The sequence below is a fragment of the Podarcis melisellensis genome (assembly GCF_964234715.1).
Source record: "Podarcis melisellensis genome assembly, chromosome: 3".
NCBI lineage: Eukaryota > Metazoa > Chordata > Lepidosauria > Squamata > Lacertidae > Podarcis > Podarcis melisellensis.
Window position 1 is genome coordinate 55,595,770 of NC_138530.1, and position 21,599 is coordinate 55,617,368.

At 39.1% G+C, this 21,599-nt stretch overlaps 1 protein-coding gene across 1 annotated transcript in view; it reads left to right on the forward strand.

The window, feature by feature from the left end:
• SYNE1 (spectrin repeat containing nuclear envelope protein 1) overlaps positions 1 to 21,599 on the forward strand; it is a 274,657-nt gene that overhangs the window by 21,372 nt on the left and 231,686 nt on the right. Inside the window, 1 exon segment of the mRNA XM_081905258.1 lies at positions 15,885 to 15,946. Coding sequence (XP_081761384.1) covers positions 15,885 to 15,946 — 62 coding nt within the window.

Here is a 21,599-nt window from a genome sequence, read left to right on the forward strand (position 1 = left end):
AAGGTTTATGGGATGGGGAATGTTTGTAGCAATGAGACTCTTGATGCTTCAGCCAACATTTTGGGAACATCAGCAAACATTGGACATCTCTCCAATGTTGGACCTGGAGTCATAAACATAGCTGCTGCTGTGTTAAGAAGATTTCAATGCTAATTACACTTTATAGAGAAGGCAGAGCAATCTAAACTGTAGGAAGCCAGCATCATTTATACTGGTGTAACTTACCCCTATTCTAAACTCCATTCAGGAGTGGGTTACTGCCAACTGAACCAGCCCAAGCCTGGCAGAGCAAGAATAGGACTTTAAAATTGATTTTGACTTATATCACCCATTTTACCAACGTATGCTGGGTTACTAGATCATATGACAGAGTTTGGAATTGGGGCCCACTCCTTCTTGAGGAGTTACCCCAGCCTTGGCTCATCCCAGTGGATCTTGGGTTTGGAATGCACCCTTAGTTTCCTTTCACTGAATAAACTTTCTAGCTCATTACAACCTCACCACCCCCTTTACTGTTAAACAACACAAGGCTTCCAGTAGTAAACCATTTTTCTTCATTCTGTTGGTGTTCAGTTGTGCACATGTCATAACAACAATTGCCATCATCATCACCCTGCAATTTGGAAAAGGCTGCAATCCTAATTACAATTTCCAGGAAGAGCTGCAGCCACGGGGTAGAAGGACAGTGCCTTACAGATTGTGAACTGGTTTGAAGACGTGAAAGTAATGTTAGATATTAACTGGTGCTATTTTGAAAGCACAGAGCTTAGTTCTCTGCACAGTATGATAGCTTGAAGTGCCACCTCTTTCCTCAAGTATGTTGACATTTTGTTTACTGATTTTTTGAAGATTTTCAGAGTAAAAAGCAAAATGTAGTGTACAGATGGAGGACCTGGTGATGGGTCATAGTTCATGATAGAGTACATGTTTTGTATGCAGAAGAACCCTGGTTCAGTCCCTGCCATCTTTGGGAAGTGCTAGAGAAGATCCATGTTTGAGACCATGGACAGCAATAGCTAGCTAGTCAATGGAGCCAATACTGAACTAAAATGACCAACAGTCTGGTCTTATCTAAGATAGCTTTCATAGCTATCTGGAGATAGTGGCCCTCCAGGTGTTGCTGGGCTTCAGCATCTCCACTCAGTAGCAATGCTGTTCAATAGACTAACTGGGGGTGAAGGAATTTGTCCAACAGCTTCTGGAGAGCCAGAGGTTCCCCATCCCTGTTGTAGTGTTTGGCTGACATTTTAATTTTTCACACTAAAATATGAGATAAGCATAGATATTATGCTGCCAGTTCTGCAGAGATAAACAGTCGTCTTCATCCAAATAATGACGTGGATAATAAAACTCTGAAGCCAGAAAGAGGAAGAGGAAAAAGTTCATAGATGACAAACTTGAGATGGGAAATGCTTAATTTTTAGCAGTTGCATGGGTACCTTTAGTATGCTTATTTTCACAGAACCTCATGTATAAATTGAACTGTAACCAGCATTCGCAAATCACAAAATCTCAGTATAAAGTATGGTGCAGTTGAAAATAATCTACTGCAGATGTGACCTTTTATAATTCTGTTGCATACTTGAACATTGTGTGATGCCCAGCTGCTTTCTGAATTTCTCCCTTGCAGTAATTAGGCAGACTTGAAGTGGCTGGCTGCCACTAGAGCCAGCTATAAGCAGCTTTGGTGGTTGGTGGGGAGGAGGTTGGTATTGCTTGGTGAAAATATATATTGCATGTTATAAAATAATTCATTTGTGAGTAGACTCACAAATTTATCTTGGTACTTGTATCATGCAGGCCAGTGATTACATTCTCTACATTTATCATACCAGTAGACTATCAAAGCTTTGAAGAACATAAGAAATAATTAATGGAAGTAAACCGCGACTGCCTTAAACTTTAAAATCTATTTATGTTTTGCAACCCTCACTCAAAATTGATATTTAACTCCAGTAATCAAAGAGAGATATATTATAATCTAACTTCATTCATGTAAATTGCTATGTTCTAGCAAATACAGTAAATATTATAGCCACACAAGAGGGAATTCTGTTATCATCATGGTAAGAAACAAGTGGCACTATATTAATGCTGGAATGAATAAACTATATTATGTTATGTATTAACCACTTCAGGTTGTGATAAGCTCATAGCCCACTATACTTACTACAGCATAAAATGAAAGGAATACTATATTATTTCATTTTTTGAGTGGTAATTATGCCTACTATAAAGTTTGCAAGGGTCTGTAGAGTACTGTAATGGAAAAATCAAAATGGTCCTGGCTCTGTTGAATGGATACAGATTATGAAACGTTACTGCCTTTTCCATCAGTAAAAGGCACTAACACACTAAACTGAAAATCCAGAATACATATAATTCCTTTCTGTGAATGGGGTAAATTGGGCTGAAGTTCAATAATTACATTTTATTATTATCTACATTTTATTTTTATTAATATGATTTATTACATTTCTGTTCTACCCTTCAGCTGAGAATCACAGGGCAGTTCACAATATAACACAAGAATTTACGACATAGTAACAAACAAAAACAATTACACCCCCAAAATTTTTTTTGGGAAATAATGTGTTGTATCTTTTTAGAAATGTGTGCATTTGCTTTCTTCAAAATGCGAAGTTCAGGAAAAGTTTTATTGTGAGAAAGCTCAACTGTCATGAATATGTTTTCCTGTTGCCATATCCTGCCCTCAAGGAACCAATGGCAGCATTAGCTTTGATGCTGTAGGGGACAAAAATGTTGTAGGGGACAAAATGTTGTAGGGGTTAAAACTGGGGCAGGGACAGACCCCTGATAACGCCTAGCAGGGCTGGGCTTCCCTGCCTCGGGGTTGTCCCCTCACCTACCCCTCCAGTAATAGGATATCCCATGAAAGGGATCCATGAAAGAGTTGCTTATGTCCATATGCCCTGGAGGGGGCCTGGATTTCAGGATCCTCCTATTTGATGTAAATCATAGGAATCCCCGCTGCCAGGTTAACCCTTGATGCATAGCTGTCAACTTACAGATTTGAAAATAAGGGACCAACAGCCTTGAAAATAAGGGACCAGCAGCCAAAATAAGGGACCTGCAGCCTCACCTGTTCCAGGCACTCCTGTCCTCCTGCCGTCTGGTCAAACTCATGCTGGGTAGCTTCGAGAACACTGTCCAACCAACTTTGTAACCAGAGGTTCAACTGAATAGAATCTGAATCACATGCACCACAAGGCCTATGCAGCCTCAACTTAAGATGGCTCCCTGGCCTGGCTTTGCACTGCAAAGTTTGCTGCAGCACATGCAACAAAATGGCGTCCAGCATTCAAAACCCCCCTCAGCTTGCATTAACTAGCCACACACAAGGCATGCAAGGTCCACCCCCCAGTCATTCTTAGACTTCTTATTGGGTGAGCAACACAGCCAAGCAACACAGTTGGAGCCTCTCTCCTCCCTGGCCGGCAGGGAGGGAGGGAGAGGAGCTGCTTCCCTTGAAATTTAAGGGACATCATTTAAGGGACATCTATCAATAAGGGACAGCAGCAGGACATGGCGCTGGAATAAGGGACTGTCCCTTCAAATAAGGGACACTTGACAGCTATGCCTTGATGTCATTTCCAGCAAGTGGGCCAGAAATAAATGATTGCCCATTGCCTATGCTGGACCTCTTCATCTGTAGTCAAAAGTTGTGGCCTGATTTGATCCCATTCAATAGTGTGGTGTCTTTTATTTGGGACTCAGCCAAATGTGTGTGTGTGTGGTCTGAGTCCGCAAGGACTAGTGGGGGTTGGGCTTCCCTGCCTCACCCTTTTGTTTTGTTTTGTGTTTATTGCGTAATAGCCTAAGGCCATGGCAGTCACATTTAACAAACAGGTTGAGTAACAATAAAAGGTGTTCCAGCGCTGTGTCTACCCCAATAATTCAGCTGTATACTCTGAACTGCAGCTAAATAAGCCAAGGAGGGACAATCCATCATGACAGCTTTATGTGAGAAGCTTATTGTCTCAAGACCACAAGTAGATTACTATTTTCATGTTCCTTATTTTACAAAATTGCAGGTGGTCTTAGTGGGTCTATAATCCTTCTTTAAAACACAGCCCATTTCCAGTAGCTTTGAATCCCACACACTGTCTGCACAACAAGGAATGGGTAGAGGCAAGCAGTATGACTGCTGGAGAAAATGATATGAAGCTGAACTGCTTTCTGCATTAGACACTTTAGGTTTACATTGGCTCCTAGCTCCCTATACTTAACAGAACATAAAATTAAATACTGTAATTTTTCTTCCCGCTTTTCCAGAGGTAATTAATTATGCCTGCTATTAAATCTGACTACTCAGCAAGGAAATTTCCAGTAATGGAAAACCTAGAAGGTTTTTGTCTTGGATGTACTAACAGACATATTGTAAATCTGTAAAAGGAAAAAAAGTTTAACTAAGTAGTCAGCCAACATTTCCTAAGATTGCATTTTGTTGCATAATTGTTTGTTTCATGTTACAATAAAAGTTATTGTCTGTATACTATACCACATCCAGGACAAAAAGGGAGATCTGGAATGACTAAAATATGTAATTTTTATAACAGAATTGCATTGGGCTGTACGAAGTACCGAAATGAAACATGGGCTAATTTGGGGGAAAGTATGCATTATATATTTAAATACCTTATGTCTTTTAAGGCACTTGGAGTGTTTACAGTTTATAATAATGGCTTACAATCTAAGAAATACAACTTAAAAGAAATGGAGAGGGAAGAGGAAAATAAGCAAAATCAGGTACCGGCTGGAAGTCTCCGAGGAAAGAAGAGGATTGGCAGTTGGTCCCAAGTAGGTAGTTGACTCTGACGTAGCCAGAAATAGCTACTCATAGTGTACGTGAATGTCTTTTTTTTCCCTAGGTACTAAATGAAGAAATACAGCGACTTAGAGCAGAAATTGTATTACTCATGAGGGCCTTCTGCAGAAAGTTAGTTGTGAGAAAGTCTTTTGATATTACATGCAGAAAGAAGAGAGCAGAGGCAGGATAGCTCAAATGGAGCTGTCTATTTAATACAGAAGAATAGGCTTTTGTTAAAAACTTCAAGGCTGGAATCCTGGTCTGTGCTCTCAAGTGTGTTTCAGATTGGCTGATCTGCGTTTTTATTGCCGTGTCGCTGAGTTACCACCTAGATTACTGCAGTTGCTCACTTGATAGAAACATAGTGGACCTGGGGCAACAGGAAGAAATTATTATTTCTAATGTACTCTTTCATTTATTTTATTGGTGTAGATATTGATATGATGCACTACTGATGTGTGAGTAATGTGACATCACCAAATCAAAATTGCTTCCCAGGTTTTCTGGATGGGAGCTTAGGCAAGTGAGAAAAACCTCTGGAGTTTATTGTAGAGTTGGAAGGGATCACGAGGGTCATCTAGTCCAAGTGCCCGCAATGCAGGAATCTTTTGCCCAGTGTGGGGCTTGAGCCTCACGTTCAAGAATCTCATGCTTTACCAACTCAGCTATCATTTTGCTTCAGAGTTTCAGCTGAATTTGGGAGTGGGGTGTGAGCTTTGGCGGGGGGAAGGTTGTAACTCCAAAATGAAATGTAAGTGAAAGTGCAAATTAAGTCTCCTTTGTCAACCCCCTGCAACTCCCCCTTCCATTTTTTTCTTTTTCTTTTTTTGAGCTGTTGGCTTCAGTGGTGCAGTGTGGCAGCAGCAGTGGAGATCTGGCTGTTATGAATCATGCTGGGGAGGAAGAATAGTAGTGACCAGAGTTTCACAGCTGTGGGTACACTACTGAAAATACATAGGAGGGGGAGAAATGTTTTTTGTCTCTAAAGAAGGGAAAAAGGAGGGGTGGTGTGGTGACTTGAAATCGCTGGCCTATGCAGTGTATTGTACCCTTTGCATTATAAACACTTGGTTGAGTTAAACATTTATTTCCCTACAACTGTGTGTTTTTATGAATCATCATATTTTTAAATATATATATATCATGGTGACTTACAAAACTATAAATGCCAGCCAAAACCCCAGGAAGAACTAAAACAATAAAATGAATAGGGGTGGAAATTCCAGTTATATGTGAAGCACAACTAAATTAGGCAGAATTCACAAATCTTTAAAATGTGGTTTGTTTGTATTAGAAGTGCTGTTTGGAATTGTAAGATACAACACATGTTTTACTCCCCCCCCTTTAAGGTGAATTCGGCTTAAGGCACACTATAAAAACAATCTGACATCATTAACACTCACAGTGTAGGAGGTCTAATTGTTTTGTTTTACCAGGAACAGATGAAGTCATAGTCATGTTTCTGGTTTCCACAGCCCTCCACCCATCATCAGTGTTCCAAAAATGAAATCAGGGTAGAAAATATAACTACCATGATAAATGAGTGTTTCAGACATGTTTTAGTGTATTTTTGGTGGAAGAGAGTGCCTTGTCAAATAATGATTACTTCTACTGTGACTTGTATGCATCTTCCTATAATATACCTGAAACATTAGCTCTTTTTGACAGATTGCGTTCTGATTAAACACACTTTCATAAAAATTTATCATATGAACTAATCCTGACTCTACCTAAACATCTGATATTTCAATTTATTTTCTTGTTTCTGTAATTTCAATGAACAGTCTGCACTGGTTAAAATGAAAAGTAAAAGACACCTAATTTTAAAATCAAATGTTTAAAAGACTCACATTCCCTTTTGGGGACCGCATGACAATAGTGGGTAGAATCAGCGACAAAAGCGGGCTAATCAGTGGAGATGACTCTTGCCGCTATACATTTCGCCTTTAAAAATACAGAGACTTCTACACACATGCACCTTCAGTCACCAGGGAAGCAAGAGACATAATAACAACGAAAGGGTACATCTTAGCCAGGCAAAAGCAGTCAAAGAGAGTGTGGGTGGCTGTGGCTTGAGGGGGCATGGTCCCAGGGATAGAGGAATCTGGGGGCATAGAGAACCATATTTGGTCCTTAGGACTGAAATTCCACACTCCTGCCCTAGTTGTTACAGTAATGTCAAATGTTTATTTTCCCTCATTCTCATCTGGTGCAGGCAGCTGCTGTGGCCATGATATTAGCTGGGAGAATGGGTAGACGTCTGTCTAAATAATATTAAAGTATGATGCAGGGAGATCTAACTATGATTGCAATTCATCACATTTATTAATGAAGCAGATATTTCTGAATAAACACGTGCTTTAGTACTTTAGTTTAAGGGGCTTTGGCTTATTTTATTTCATTTCACAACATTTCTACAACATTTATTGATTGCAATAAAACCTTGAAGCAGTTTATGTAAAGAATAAAACAATAAAATTATCAGCAAAACAGTTAAAACAAGTGTTTAAAACATTCAAAAAGAATTAAAATCGAAAATATAACTTGAGATTGTCTAGCTTTATGAAGCAACTGACATATAGTAGCTTATAGTGGAATAACCTCTTGTCAATAACTCCACATTCTCTTCTTAAAATTTATTAATACCTTAGGTCACTTTCATTACATGCTGGACATTTTTGTGCTTTATGTTTTTGACCTCTTGAATTCTTTTTGCCAATATCTACCACAATACTTTATGCTGGGCTTTGCTGTCACAAAAAACAACTGTCAATGTATCTTGCAGTTATTTGTAGGAAGGAAAGTCACAGCTCACATGCCCACACCAATCAGTTTTTCTTTGGATGCACATACTGATCTGTCCATAAATAAAAAGGCAGGCCAAAAACAAAGAATCAAGGACAACTTCATTTTGTTTTCCTCTGCAGATGGAGTGTGTTTGTCATTTAACTGCTTGAAAATTAATCATAGCTCATTTATTCAGTGCACCATATGTGCATCACCAAACTGACAAGCTTTCCAGGTTTAGCAGCAATACCAGAATGCTTCCTAAAAAGCAAAGATGACAAGAAGCCAGATTGATGCAGGTTCCCTGGTAGAGATTAGTATATAGGTAATTAGTTTCTCCCTCTCAGAATTTATTATGACCCTCCATGTGTAGTTTCCCCAAAACTGAAGTACTAGTCTAATTGTTTTTAAAAACCAGAGGCACTTAAAATGTAGCATTTTAAACACTTATTTCTTAAACTGTTACTACTAAGGGGGCGGACGATCAGATTTTATATATGATTTGGCAGTCTTGTGTATCTGTGCAAGAGACTCAGCAATGACAAATCTTTATAATGGCTGAAAATAGAATAAACCAGATGCTCCTCAATTATGCAGGATCCCTGATCATGTAAAGCCATTTTCATAGAATACAATTCTATGAAAGGGACCACAAGGGTCATATAGTCCAGCCTCCTGCAATGCAAGAATTGCTTTATTTTATTTTATTTTATTATTTTATTTTATTTTATTTATTTTATTATTTTATTTTATTTTATTTTATTTTTATTATTTTATTATTTTATTATTTTATTTTATTATTTTATTTTATTTATTTCCCAAAGTGGTGCTTGAACCCACGACCCTGAGATTAAGTGTCTCATACTCTGCTCCCAGCAAAAAGTAAAATTCCTGACACCCACAAAGTTGTTGAGCTTTTTTAAGAAACTCACCCCAAAATTGTTGAGCTTTTATTGGGAACCTCTCCCGAAGGTGATTTTTAACTTTCAAAGCTGTTTTCGCTGCTTTTTTCCATTGCATCATTGTACATCCAGGTTTCCCCAGCAAAATTCCTCCCTGACACCATTTTTACACCCAAAAACTAGCCCATGTCCTACACCAGTGATGGGAGAGAACTGGATGCAGAGCAACTGGGAGTGTGTACCCAGTTTATATGATTGTACTATATATGTTAAAGCATTCCATCTTCAAAGCATTATTAGGCCTACTGTCATGCTGCATTACTCTTACTTAAAATATGACTTGCCACAGGACGAATATGTCATATTGTAATAATTTGTTATGCCTATATTAAGGACTGTGAGATTGCTTCTTGGGGACAGTTTAGAGTTCAGATGACAAGCTAAACTGAGATTAATCTAACATAGAAGCTAAAGCTCCTGACCTCCTCCTTGCAGCCATTCTGGAGAAAGGAGGGTAACATGCAAGCAAGGAGGACAGACTAGGCTAGTTCAACCAGAGCCATTGTATGTGTGTGCGTGTACACATATAGAGAAACTAAATGAGAAAGGACTTCAATCTCAATGCATGGATGCAGTGTGAAGAAAGAGGGCCCAATTCCGTTTTCTCCTCTCTATGCCCCCTTTATTTCTGGAACATGTCTGGAACTTACCCCTGCTTATGAAAAAGCAATATACTGTAATTCCAATGGTAGCGGCCACTGTGGCCCAGTACAACTGCCAGGGAGCTGAGGGGCAGTGGTAGTTAGCCCATGTGGTCAGGTGACATCAGGACTGACCTCACCTGGCTGTGGGGATATCCCGCCAATAATTTTAAATTTAAATTTGCCAGAGGCCCAGAGAGTTGGGCAATGCCTTGTTGGCAGACCTGGCTGAACCAGTTTTCAGTCGAGTCTGCTTGTGGGGCATAAAAGCCGGTTATGCTGGTACCTGGCAGTGCAGTTGGAATTGGTTTTCCCACCCACCCTGCATATTGTGGCCATGCCCAGTGGTAAGCAGGTAGTGCACATATATGACCTTGTTGTGAAACTGCTCAGTCGCCGTATTCAGTCGCCAGGAAGGAAGGAATTCCAGACCAGGAAGGAATTTGCCAGTAGACATATTGGGCCTGTCTGGGGTTTTTGCCTTCCTCATAGCAATTGTAACCACTTTTGGTGAAAAAAGGCATGAGGTCAGGTCCTTAGTCTAAACCTCCGGGTTGAGTGGATCCGAAAGCCCAGCTAGGAGCTGACAGGCCATAGAACATCCCTGAATGGAATCCTGGTAGGATTACCCCATTAGATTTGTGTCAATGGGTGCTATCCATTTGCCAGGATCAACCCTGATTGAGATATCAGCCAGCAATCTCAAACTGGTGCCATGGCTTTCTTACCACATACACATTAACCAAGCCCCTCCCTCAGTAACTACTGGCCCACTTTGAAACCCTATAGAGCTGCTATATGTTGGTATAGACAATGCTGAGCTAGGTGGACCCAATGGTTTGACTTAGTATAAGGAAGATTCCTCTGTTCTTATCTAATAAATTAGTTATTAAGGTGCCACTGCATTTTCATTGACTTTTGAAGAAGGTTCCTGTGGTAACCTTTTGTGCATTTTGCATATACATTTTGCATATGATTTGCATATGCATTTTGCATATGATTTCAGACACCTCTTATCTTTCAAGGGAAAATACATATATTATGGCAGATTAAATATATCGTGTATTCCAAAGAAGTAAAAGCTAATAGGAAAGGAAACTATGCAAAGAGCTTACAAAGCTGTGAGGGAAATCGGTCATACAATGTAGTAGAGGAATAAAATGCCTGAGCTCTGCGTACTATGGCACTGTGTCCAGAAAAACTTGTCTGGGCATGCTTGTTTATGAGACACTATTTGGTTTTCTAACATGGACAATGAGAAAGGGTACTTTCCCATGTGAATTAAAATAATACTCAAATAATAGCTTGCCTTAAGAAAGGGAGGAGGAAGGGAGGGAGATACCAAGGCTACTGTACTTGAAAAAGGGAGTGACCCACAAAGGAGACATAGTAGAAAGCCAATTGCTCAAAATGTTTTGTTTGTTGCTTGCTTCAGCCTTGCAATGAGAAGTTCTTCATTCTTTTTTCTCTCTCCTTCAAATGAAATAACATTAGTGCATCATTTATTTATTTTTGTGATGATCATCTTGTTTGTAAAGATTGTTTACAAATTTGACATTCTGGAAGTAAATAGGCATTCCTGCAGCAGGGAGGAAAGTTGCTGATATGGCATCAGATTTCTAAACATCACCTGGTGCAGCCTTCCTTTTTGAAAGCTGAACTTTGGTTTGGCTAATTCCCACTATAAAACTCAGTTTTTTATTTTCCAAATTCAAAACTTGCAACTGCTGGCTGTTTCTCTGTTGTACACAAATATAGAGCTCTTGACTGTGACCCTATCCTCTTGGGTGAATTGCTCATTTGGAAAAGCATCCGCAGGTGTTAAAAGCCATTAACATGCTTTCATCTGGCCCCTGAACACTCATCGTGATTAAGCTGACCAAATGCACAGCAGTGTTACACAAATGTGATGAGCTGAAATCCAATACTATAATAAGGGATAGAGCCTGTCACTATTACTCAAGCTGACCAGTACACTTCTGATAAGTGGTTGTTTCACTGAATTAAAAAAGAAATACTACACAATGTAGCAAGAAGGAGGATTGCCAGTGCAGTAGACCTCAGTTTTAAGTAAGTTTCTTTATAGATTTCACCAGTTTCAACAACAATGTACGGTATTTCGTCTTTGTCCTAGTTGCTGGGCATCTGGAATGCATTCTAAGCTATGATTATCTTTGGTTTTGTCTAGTGACCAGTTTCTTTGGTTACCTGTGCCACATCCTCTTCATTTTGTGGGTGAAATGAGACACACAAATTTTCCTATCTGCAGACATCGTGTCACAACGGAGAGATAACTGGTTTTATTAATGCATCCTTTTTCACATTGCTGTGATGAAACAGTACATACCACCTGCTATAACAGAAGTCAGTATGCACTGTGATATTGCTACTGCAGTACTTCCCACAATCTTGGCTTGGTTAATGTGCCTGAGTTCAGTGTGAGGAGGCTCTTATTTCCATAATGATTAGGCTGATTTAATATATGTATATTCAACTAAGGCAAGATCATGCCAAATGTTGGAGCATTTATGCAGGAACATATCCAAGAAGCAATTTTGCAACTAGACACTATTTATGATTCTGGCATTCATATCTGTGGGTCAGCAAATGCTATGTAAAGTAACTTGTTTTACTGAGAATATCCATTAACCATGATTGCCTGCACACTTTCTAATTAATGTGCAAGGACTAAAAAAATTACTTTTAAAGATGACTTAACCACTGGTATAAAAGCCTTAGGATTTTACAAAAACCTCTTAAGCTATTCCCATATCCTCTGAGTACTTGGCTCATACTCTGTGTAACTGTTCATTTCTTGCAGTGGCATAGCCTGATTGGTCTATTCATTGTTATAGCTATTATTATTATTGTTATTATTATTAATTGGATTTATACACCATCCTTCATCAAAAGATCTGAGGGTGATTCACAAGATAAAATTACAAGATAAAAGCACAATTAGTTAAACTTAGTTAAGCTAACTGCAGTTAGTTAAGCTTAGTTAAGCTAACTACAGATAGTTAAGCTTAGTTAAGCTAACTAAAGTAATAAATAAATCTCAATAAAGCTAAAATGTTTACCATTATAAAGAAATGCTACTGTGTCTTGCAAATTATTATTTGGTGCCTTGGTGCCTTCTTTGCATTATGACTGTGGTTTATGATTTTCCATTGAAAGTGGCATAACATGCATTTGCTATCCTATCCTATGTATGCTATCACTCTGATTTGGAAACAGGTTCTTTGCAATTTCATGAAAGACCCATAAAATGAGGAACCATTGCTATTTCATGCACTCTATCAGAATTTTTCTTTAATGTAGGGGTTTTCAAAGGTGAATATAAGAAAAATGGCCCTGCACTTTGCTAAGCCTCTGCTGTTTCAGTATGTTATTTTTAATGCCTATTAGTTTCTATTCTCCACTGTCAGAAGGTAATGGGACTGGCTGAAGCGTGAGCAAAATCAAGCTAGGCTGCCATGTATTGTGATATATACTTAGCCTAGCAGCCTTCAGGATGGCACCATGCTATTGGTCGAACCATACATTTTTCAAACGAATGAGCTGTTTTCTTAAATTAGTTGTAATTGGTACTAATTGTCTCAAAATAATTACAGGGTTTTGTTGAGGCAGGATAACAAAAACTGGTGAGCTTATTAAATACAGCATTTCAAGAAAATAGGAAGCCTGCTTCAATTGCTTTAAGAATTCATCCACTTCAGAGACTGTTTCAGAGTATTAATTGGGGTAAAGCTCTGGCAGTTCTGAGCCTTAGGCTATGTATATATGTATTGTGATACATGGAAGCCTGGCTTGATTTCAGAATTGCTGAAATGAAATAAGAAATGAATCCAAAAGTCTTGAACTAAGTTAGTCCTTAGTTAGTTAGTTAGTTAGTTAGTTAGTTAGTATATGAATAAACAAGCAAATCATTAAAACACAAATACCCAAACATTTATGGAAGAGTCCATCCATATTTTAGTTATTTATGATTGAGGCAATGTGAAGCACGTTTTTGGCACATTAACCTGACAGCTGTGAGGGCTCATAGACAGAAGGAAGACTAGTCTTTGACTGAGTTCACCAAGAAGAAAGCTCCTCTATCTCAGTATACCTGCAGTGGAGGGATGAAGGAGGGAGTTAGTTAAGTTAGGCTGCAGGTTGAGCTAGATCCTTGAAAGCTTTATAAAACTTGCTGCTCATTAAAAACCACACTCATTTGCTATTAAACTATTCCAAATTTGTTTAACACACCAGACAGAAGTTATATAAGCCACAACCAACCTTTAACTACCCAACACATTTTTGTACTTGATATTGTATTTTTGTTGCACAGACAGTTTTGCCAGATTAATCACTTCCACATTAATTACCAAACTAATCATTTCAACACCACGATAAACTTTTACCCTTGTTCCTCCATTCCATGTTAAAGTATGCATAACACATCAGGATCAAGACTGCAACCTGCCGTTACAATCCTAAAAATCCACACTGCATACATTCATTATACTCTGATTTTATATATATAATTATCACACTGATATAAAGTGATTGCTCCCTCTGCTGAAAACTATGTGAAAACCAGGGCACATGTGCAGAAGAGAAGCTGTGAGAATGAGAACAATGGTGGAGATGCCTGTGCAAAAGAGTTGCTATGGAAATGCCTAGAAATAATTCTGAAGGCTTACTTGGCAAAAGCCTTTATGCGTCTTGTTTTGGGGCAGTTTTCAGAGTACCAAAGCCAATGAAACAAATTCGTGGGAACGAATTCTCATGTTTTAAAAGATAAAAAGGCTATGTAAAATCAGCAGCTATGTTTTTGTTGTTTGTTTATTTGTTTTAAATCAAGGTCTTCAACTTTTACAGCACTTCCTTTCCACCCAATAGTTAGAAACTGCCTGTAATCTGAGGTATGAGAATTAGAAATTATCTTGTCCAGAGTCCACAGGATTCTCCAGAACTGTGGTATGTTTTGAGTGCCTTAACAAGAGAAGGACCTTAACTGATAATGTATTGAAAATGTACAAGCAAGAATGCACATCACTTGGCTTAAAATAATTAAGAAGCAAGAGACAAGCCCCCTCCTAAAGGATTGTGGAGGAAAGTGAATCTATTTTGCTCCCCCCACAAAATCCCTTGGAAATGTAATTTGACATGCTTAATATATTCTAAAGGGGTTGTTTTTGTTGAAACAAACAAATGGAGGTGAATGGAAGCCACATATTTTAATTTATACATAACAGTTTGATTCACAAATCCAAATGGACAAAACACTGATATCAAGCCTTGCCAAACCATGGGGCAGGGTGAATCAGCCACTCCAGCAGCGGAAGCCCAATACAATATATGTGTTAGTATATATTGTGGCACACCACCTTGTTAATTTATATGAGTTGACAGGATCTAAACATTTATTTATATTTATTTATATATTTATATTTTATGTTTTTTTAAAAAATAAATGAATTCAAAAGTTGCGTTACCGTATCATTCCAGAGCATTTGTGACATGGTGTATAACTGAATACGGCAGATGGAATTAATAATTAATCAATTAATCAATTAATAAATCATTTTGGGTACCATTGCCTTGGAAGGGAGTTGAGACCACAAGGATTATCTAGCCCAAACCCCTGCAATGCAGGAATATTACGCCCAATGTGTGGCTTGAACCCATGACCCTGAATTAAGAGTCTCATGCTCTACCGACTGAGCTGTCCTCCGCTCCCAGGTTGCATTCATGGCAATTATACTTAAGGAATCTTGAAGTAAGACAGGGCAGTGGGGAAAGGGGAGGGGCTTGCTATGATACAATGTGACAATCGCCATAATTCTGTAATTACACTCAATATGGTTATATAAGCACCTAAAGGAAAATCATCACATTCTAGTTTCATTACGAATTTTATTAACTTTACAAATACTTAATGCGATAGTCTTGCAAATAATTAATCGCATGCCTTATTATCTATAGCAAGTGATCAGGAAGCTGAAAGCTAGTATGTTTTGTTCTTAAAGGATGCATGTAATCAGGTTGGTGTGTAAGGCAGATGAGCTTGCAAACTTTGTAGAAGTTTACATAGTTTGGTATGACTAACAGAGAAATCTGTGAATACATACAGATATGCGTAGATGAGAGCTGTTTTTGTTCATTGAAATCTTCTGGTGGTCCATTGCCAATTTTACCAGATCAGGCACCATTTGTTATCACTACTCCCTGCCTGCGTTAAAATTAATGCAGTAATTTAATGCAGCAGGGTTAATACCCAGAATTAGAAACCATAAAGTTCTGTTGATTAGATTTCACCCTTGCTGTACAGTGTATCAAATGCATTTTTAAAATCCATCTAGCACACATGCCTGTTCAGATTAATTTTTATTTTGTTACTATTTAGAGCTGCATTCAATTTATAAAGACAATAGACATCAATATATAAACATAACATGATGCAAATAATGTATGTTTTGTACCACTCTACATGTTGTCCTCCATTTTCTAAAGCTTTAAATATATTGCTTTCTTCATCTTGTCAGATGAGTATGCTGGTTTTTATTTTAAAACTGGGTCCTAAAAAATCTGAACTGGGCATATATGCTTTTACTGCCAGAACAAGGCTGACTATAATACCAGTGCAACATAATGGTCTCTTTATTCCTTTTTTAGATGAGCAGGAGTCAGTGCAAAAGAGGACTTTCACAAAATGGATCAACACTCATCTGGCCAAGGTAATACATTTTTCTGATTTTTCCTACCACCTACAGTAAAACTAGCAGATTGTTATTATTATTTAATATTTATACACCACCCATCTAGCTGGGTTTCCCCAGCCACTCTGGGCAGCTTCCAACAAAAGATTAAAAATGCATTAAAACATCAGTCATTAAAAACTTCCCTGAACAGCCAGCAATCCCTAAACAGCAGAGCAAACCCACCACACTAAAGGAGATTTAGATGTGGCGAAATTTTCCCACAATCACCACCAGGCTCAGCTTGGTTTAGTTGCTCTTCACTGGCAGGGGAGATCCCTACTACACCCACTGAAAGGATGGACCAGGTGGAAGCTACCACTGGTGGAAGCTAGTGGAAGCTCCACAAATGGGGTGTTTCTAGGGTAAGAAGGGGGCAGAGCAGGGCCAAACAAGGTTCTGCTTGTCCAATGATTGGCAATGGACTCAGTGGGTGTAACTACTTCTGCAAGTTCGGCCTCAGCCCACATGAGTGGCAGGGCTTTAGATGCAACCATGGCTTTGCCTCTCTGTTCAGACCTGTTCCTCCCAGAGGGTTAGGAATGCTTCTGTAGTTGTATCCAATTTGTTTGAGGCTTTGAGGGAAGGAAAGCGGATACAGTTTTCCATAACTGCAATGATTTAAAGTCCAAAAACTCTTCTATGTGGAAACTATGTACGGCAATAGAGGCTGCTAGGTATTATCAGTAGAAACTTGTGTTTCCTGTATAATGCTGGGGAGGAAATAAAAGGGAAATTGAAGAATTGGATGTACTTATACTTCTAAGGGCTTCTATTTCAAATTCCTAAAAACTACCCTAAGTTTCATACTGACAACCTTGGCAAGTTAGCCTTGTAAATGTTTTGACTACATTTCTAAATATATGTGTGTGTGAGAGGGATTACTTTTAAATACATTATTTATCTATGCTTGATTTGGATTAACTTCACATCAAAGATTTGTGACAGTATTGTGTATTGAAATGAAAATGTTACTGCACTACTTCACTACAGTTGCTTTTGAAAGGAATGGCTCAATATTTTTCCAGTTCAGTTTTCCAGCCTCAGTTTCCAAATATGAGTGGATAATGTTGGGGGGGGGATTATGGTGTACATTATTAGAAGCAAGTTAAACTTACATCCCATCCCCCCACCCCCATCGTGTTGTAATTGGCATTGTGACAGGAAAATCCCAATTTCATACATTCTTCCAAAGAAATATTTTAGGTTCTGGCTTCACTTCTTGAAAAATATCTGTGGGCATTTTCAGAGGCTATCCTCCCAGCTCTGCAACCTCAAGGAAATATTAGGAATAGCTGGCTTTGAGCTTGTGTGTTCCCTATTGCTTTCTTTCCTCATCTAGTAAGGGAAGAACAGATGAAGTTCAAGATCCTGTGTTCATTTAAACTTTTTATTTCTTTGATCTTATTGGGATAAAACTCACATTCTAAAAGTTATCCCAGGGCTCTAGATGGATCCTATGTTTCAAAACCTGGGGTATCCTGATTAATTTGTTATGTTCCCACTGGAGTCAGAGCAGGAGAACTGGAAAGTTAAGAGCAGGAGCACATGAACCTGAGGCTTGTTCCTGATCTCTCCCCAGGAAAAAGAATCCCTAGCTCAAGTACCCTATGGAAAGGCCCAGTTATTTCCTCTCTATAGCAAATAGAAACCACTAAGACTGCAATCTTAGATCAACCAAGCACATAGTTGAACATTTCCACAAGAAATAGTGATGGCCACCAACATGAATGGCTAAGAAAGGAGTAGACAATTCATGGCAGATATGGCCGTCAATGACTCCTTGTCATGATGGCTATGTTTTACCTCCACTGTCAGAGGCAGTAAAACTCTGAATGCCAGTTGTTGGAAACAAGTGTTGATGTGCTCAGATCCTGCTTGCTGGCTTCCTCTAGGCATCTGATTGGTCACTGTGTAATCCTATGCAAATTTAATAATTACCACTGAGATTATTGGAACTTTACACATAAACACGCACAGAATCAGCTGTAAGGCTATGTTTACCCCGGAAAAATCCTGACTACTTTCAGTGATACTTAATTTTAAGTAAAATGTATACCTTGAGCCTAGAGGTCTCAGAAATAGAGTTCCTGATACATAGGGATGAAACAAGAGCTTAAAAAGCTATCTGATGGCTAGGTAAAAATGTCTTTAATGAAACTGAGGACAACAGGGCATATCTTTTCTGTGGATAGCACATAGTAGTAAAAAAAAAAAAGGTGGAGTACAAATGTGCTTAAATCTCTCCAATTAAAATAAATAGGAGAGCTGGAGTTTTTCTACATCATGCCCATTGCTTGAGTATCTGTTTACGAGTGTGCAATTGAGCACTTTCATTAGGCAGAATCACCATTGCCAAAGCCATCACAACCCATATGCTTAATTAGTAATCACGTCTGAGTTTACGCATTTCAGCGAATAAGCAGTGTGGGGAAAGCCAACGTGCTGACCTTTTAAAAATGCTTCCACTTAATTCATATGCCTCCTACTGTGTTCACAAAATTACTTGTGATGATGGCTCCTTAACAGCAGAGTTGCATGCTCACACACCCTCGTAAATATCAGACCTGCTGAGATCAAAACCTCAAACCATATGTGCTGCTATTGTACGAAGTTTAGTTATGATCTAAAATACTATGACACTAGTGCACTTTTATTTTTGGAGCAGGGGCTGCTTCCCCTGCAAGCATTTCTTGCCAACTTGCCTACCCCCCACCCTCTGTCAACCCCCATCCCTTTACACCTGACCAGCCCTCTCCCCTTACAGCTTGCCCCAGTTCCTCTCTTCCCACTCCTTAGAGTTCCCCTCAACTCCCCTTCCTCTTCTCCTCATAACTAACCTCAAACCCCCTTCCCCCAAGATGTGACAATCAGCTAATGGTCAGGTCTTGCATAGCCACTTGTAATGTGCTGCCTTGTGGAGAACTCTGAATGGGGTTTGCAGACACCCCTGCCCAGCTAGGTTTTTAGCTATCCTGCATCTGACCTCATATATAACAGGGATATGGAAGGTGGATGTGGCTTGGCCGAATGGCCTAGTAGATCAAATGGGGAGGCCTGGGACACTGGAGGTGCCCACATTTGGTCTACTGTATCAGAGATCTATCATAAAACTTATATTACTCTTCCACAGTTGTTGTAAACCTTGTGTCACACAATCTGTTTTGCATTTGTGCTTGCAAATTTCATAAAGCTAGACTGTCTTGATTTACTGGCACGTTCACCAACTTAAATCAGTATTATTTGTACTGTATAAATAGCTTTGTGATTTAACTGCAGTCGTACCTTGGAAGACAAATGGAATCCATTCCGGAAGTCCGTTCAACTTCTAAAACGTTCAGAAACCAAAGCACAGCTTCTGATTGGCTGCAGGAAGCTCTTGCAGTCAATTGGGAGGGGTGCTGCGGCAGGCATTCAGGTTCTAAAAATAGTTTGCAAACCAGAACAATCACTTCCGAGTTTGCAGTGTTCGGGAGCCAAAATGTCCGAGTTCCAGGGTGTTCAGGATCCAAGGTACAACTGTATTAGTAGGTAGCATGTGTGTGTGACTGTGTGCTAAGTTCATTTTTGTTTTCACACAGTGAACCAACGTTGCTAACTTCTGCCTTCTGTTGTGTACTAGCATTTTTCTATTAAAATCAAAACAGTTTACATGATAGTCTAGTAGTATTATTATAGAATATATTGACAGCTTGTCCACTAAGAAATTGGCCATATCAATTTTCTTCTTTCTAGCTATCACATTCATTATTAATTATTCACATACAAGATGGGGAAAAAATTGCTCAAATAAGGTCGTTTAATGTTTATTAATGGCTTTATATGAGAAAATGGGGTTTTTTTCATATTTCATGGAGAGTATTTCCTATAAACAATACTGAATGAAACCATTTTAGAGTCAGTTCTTGCATTACAGGATCAGGGTGGTTTCATTCTTTCTCTGTTTGCTTTCTACACTGCCAGAGCAGCGTCAGAACATGTGGAATGAGCCAACTAGATAGTTATTTCTAGGACTGTGTTCAAATTCCAGGTCATCTGTTTTCTGCCATTTGTGGGAGAAGTGTTGCAAAATACGAAGGGGTGAAAGTTTTCCTCAAATTTCCAGGGTAGGAAGTTTGGACATAATTAGGTTACCTAACTTTATGACAGCTTTTCTCAACCTGTGGGTCCCCAGATGTTGTTGGACTACAATTCCCATCACCCCTAGCTAGCAAGGCCAGAGCTCAGGGATGATGGGAGTTGTAGTCCAACAACATCTGGGGACCCACAGGTTGAGAACCGCTGCTTTATGAGGTGGTCAAAGTTTCACCACCCTGCTTCTTCAACCTTAACAAAAAGCATTGAAACCCTAGGGCAAGGCTGCATTTTCTTGGGGCTAGGCAAGAAACACACTACCTGCATCATGACGTAGCATAGATCCCATGGGCATAGTCATACTAGTCTCCCCCTTCCCACCGAAGCAGGGAGAGTGTTTTAACGTGCTCTGCTTTCCCTGGGAACCATGTACTCCTGCCTGGCCCATAGGAAATCAGACTTTCTGTATAATCAGGAGCCCATTTTTAAAAAAATAAAAAAGTAGGTTGAAGGAAGACCCTTGGGCACCTCACCAACATCAGAAAGGTAAGTGTGACCAAACCACCCACCCCTTTTCAAAATTTTGGGGAAAATCTATTCTGCCTCATGAAAGCTACAAATAACAATCCCATCATTTTCATGGGGGACAAATGGACTGGTGGAAACGGGAAGCTATTTTTGACCCATCCTGAGTTATTTCACATACTAGTGTTAGCCTTCCTTTGCTGAGGAGAGACATTGATATGGTGAATAACTATATGGTTAGCCACTACTAAATATGATTGAACTATAACAGACCAGTAAGAGACAAAACCAGCAGGTATCAGCAAACAATGTGACTCCTGTAACAAAAGATCCAGCCGTAAGATATAATATTTTCTGCTTTGTGAACCTATTGCAGAATAGGAGTGCTATGCCCAGTTATGCTGTCTTAGCATCCTGTGGAGAAATACTCTTTATGAGGCCTCCAGTCATCTACTTTTAATCTGTAGGAGCAGCACAGGAGACTTGTGTGTGCTGTACAGGCACACATTTTCATAAGCACAGACTGCATGCAATAAAGTAGGCATCTTAAGATTTATGACAATGCTGTTCTATTATCCACCAAGCAGCTAGAGAACACACAAAGATTTATATATTCAGATGGCATTACATGAACAGAGTCAAGTGCTTGTGTAAGTTAAAAGCATTTGGCTTCTTTGAAAATTGGAGAGAAAAAGATACAGTACGTGTACATACGGTAATAGTTTGACATTTGTCAACATCACCGCTGAGATTTGAGAGTAAAGCAGACAGCAAATATCGTAAATATCTGCAACAGTTATGAGCTAGAAGAATGATATTATCAGCCTTACTGCTTCTGCTGTCATGCCTTCTCTTACCTTTATGAAACTTAACCAGTTTACCCTGCCTAAGAATCAGAAAAATATGCCACAACAAAAAGAAAATCCGATGCTATATCAAAAACATGTTGCTTTGTGTTCTGTTTGCAGAACACCTCGAGGGGTAGATCCTGTATCTCCTTACAAGGCTTTTAAAAATATAAGAATGATGCAAT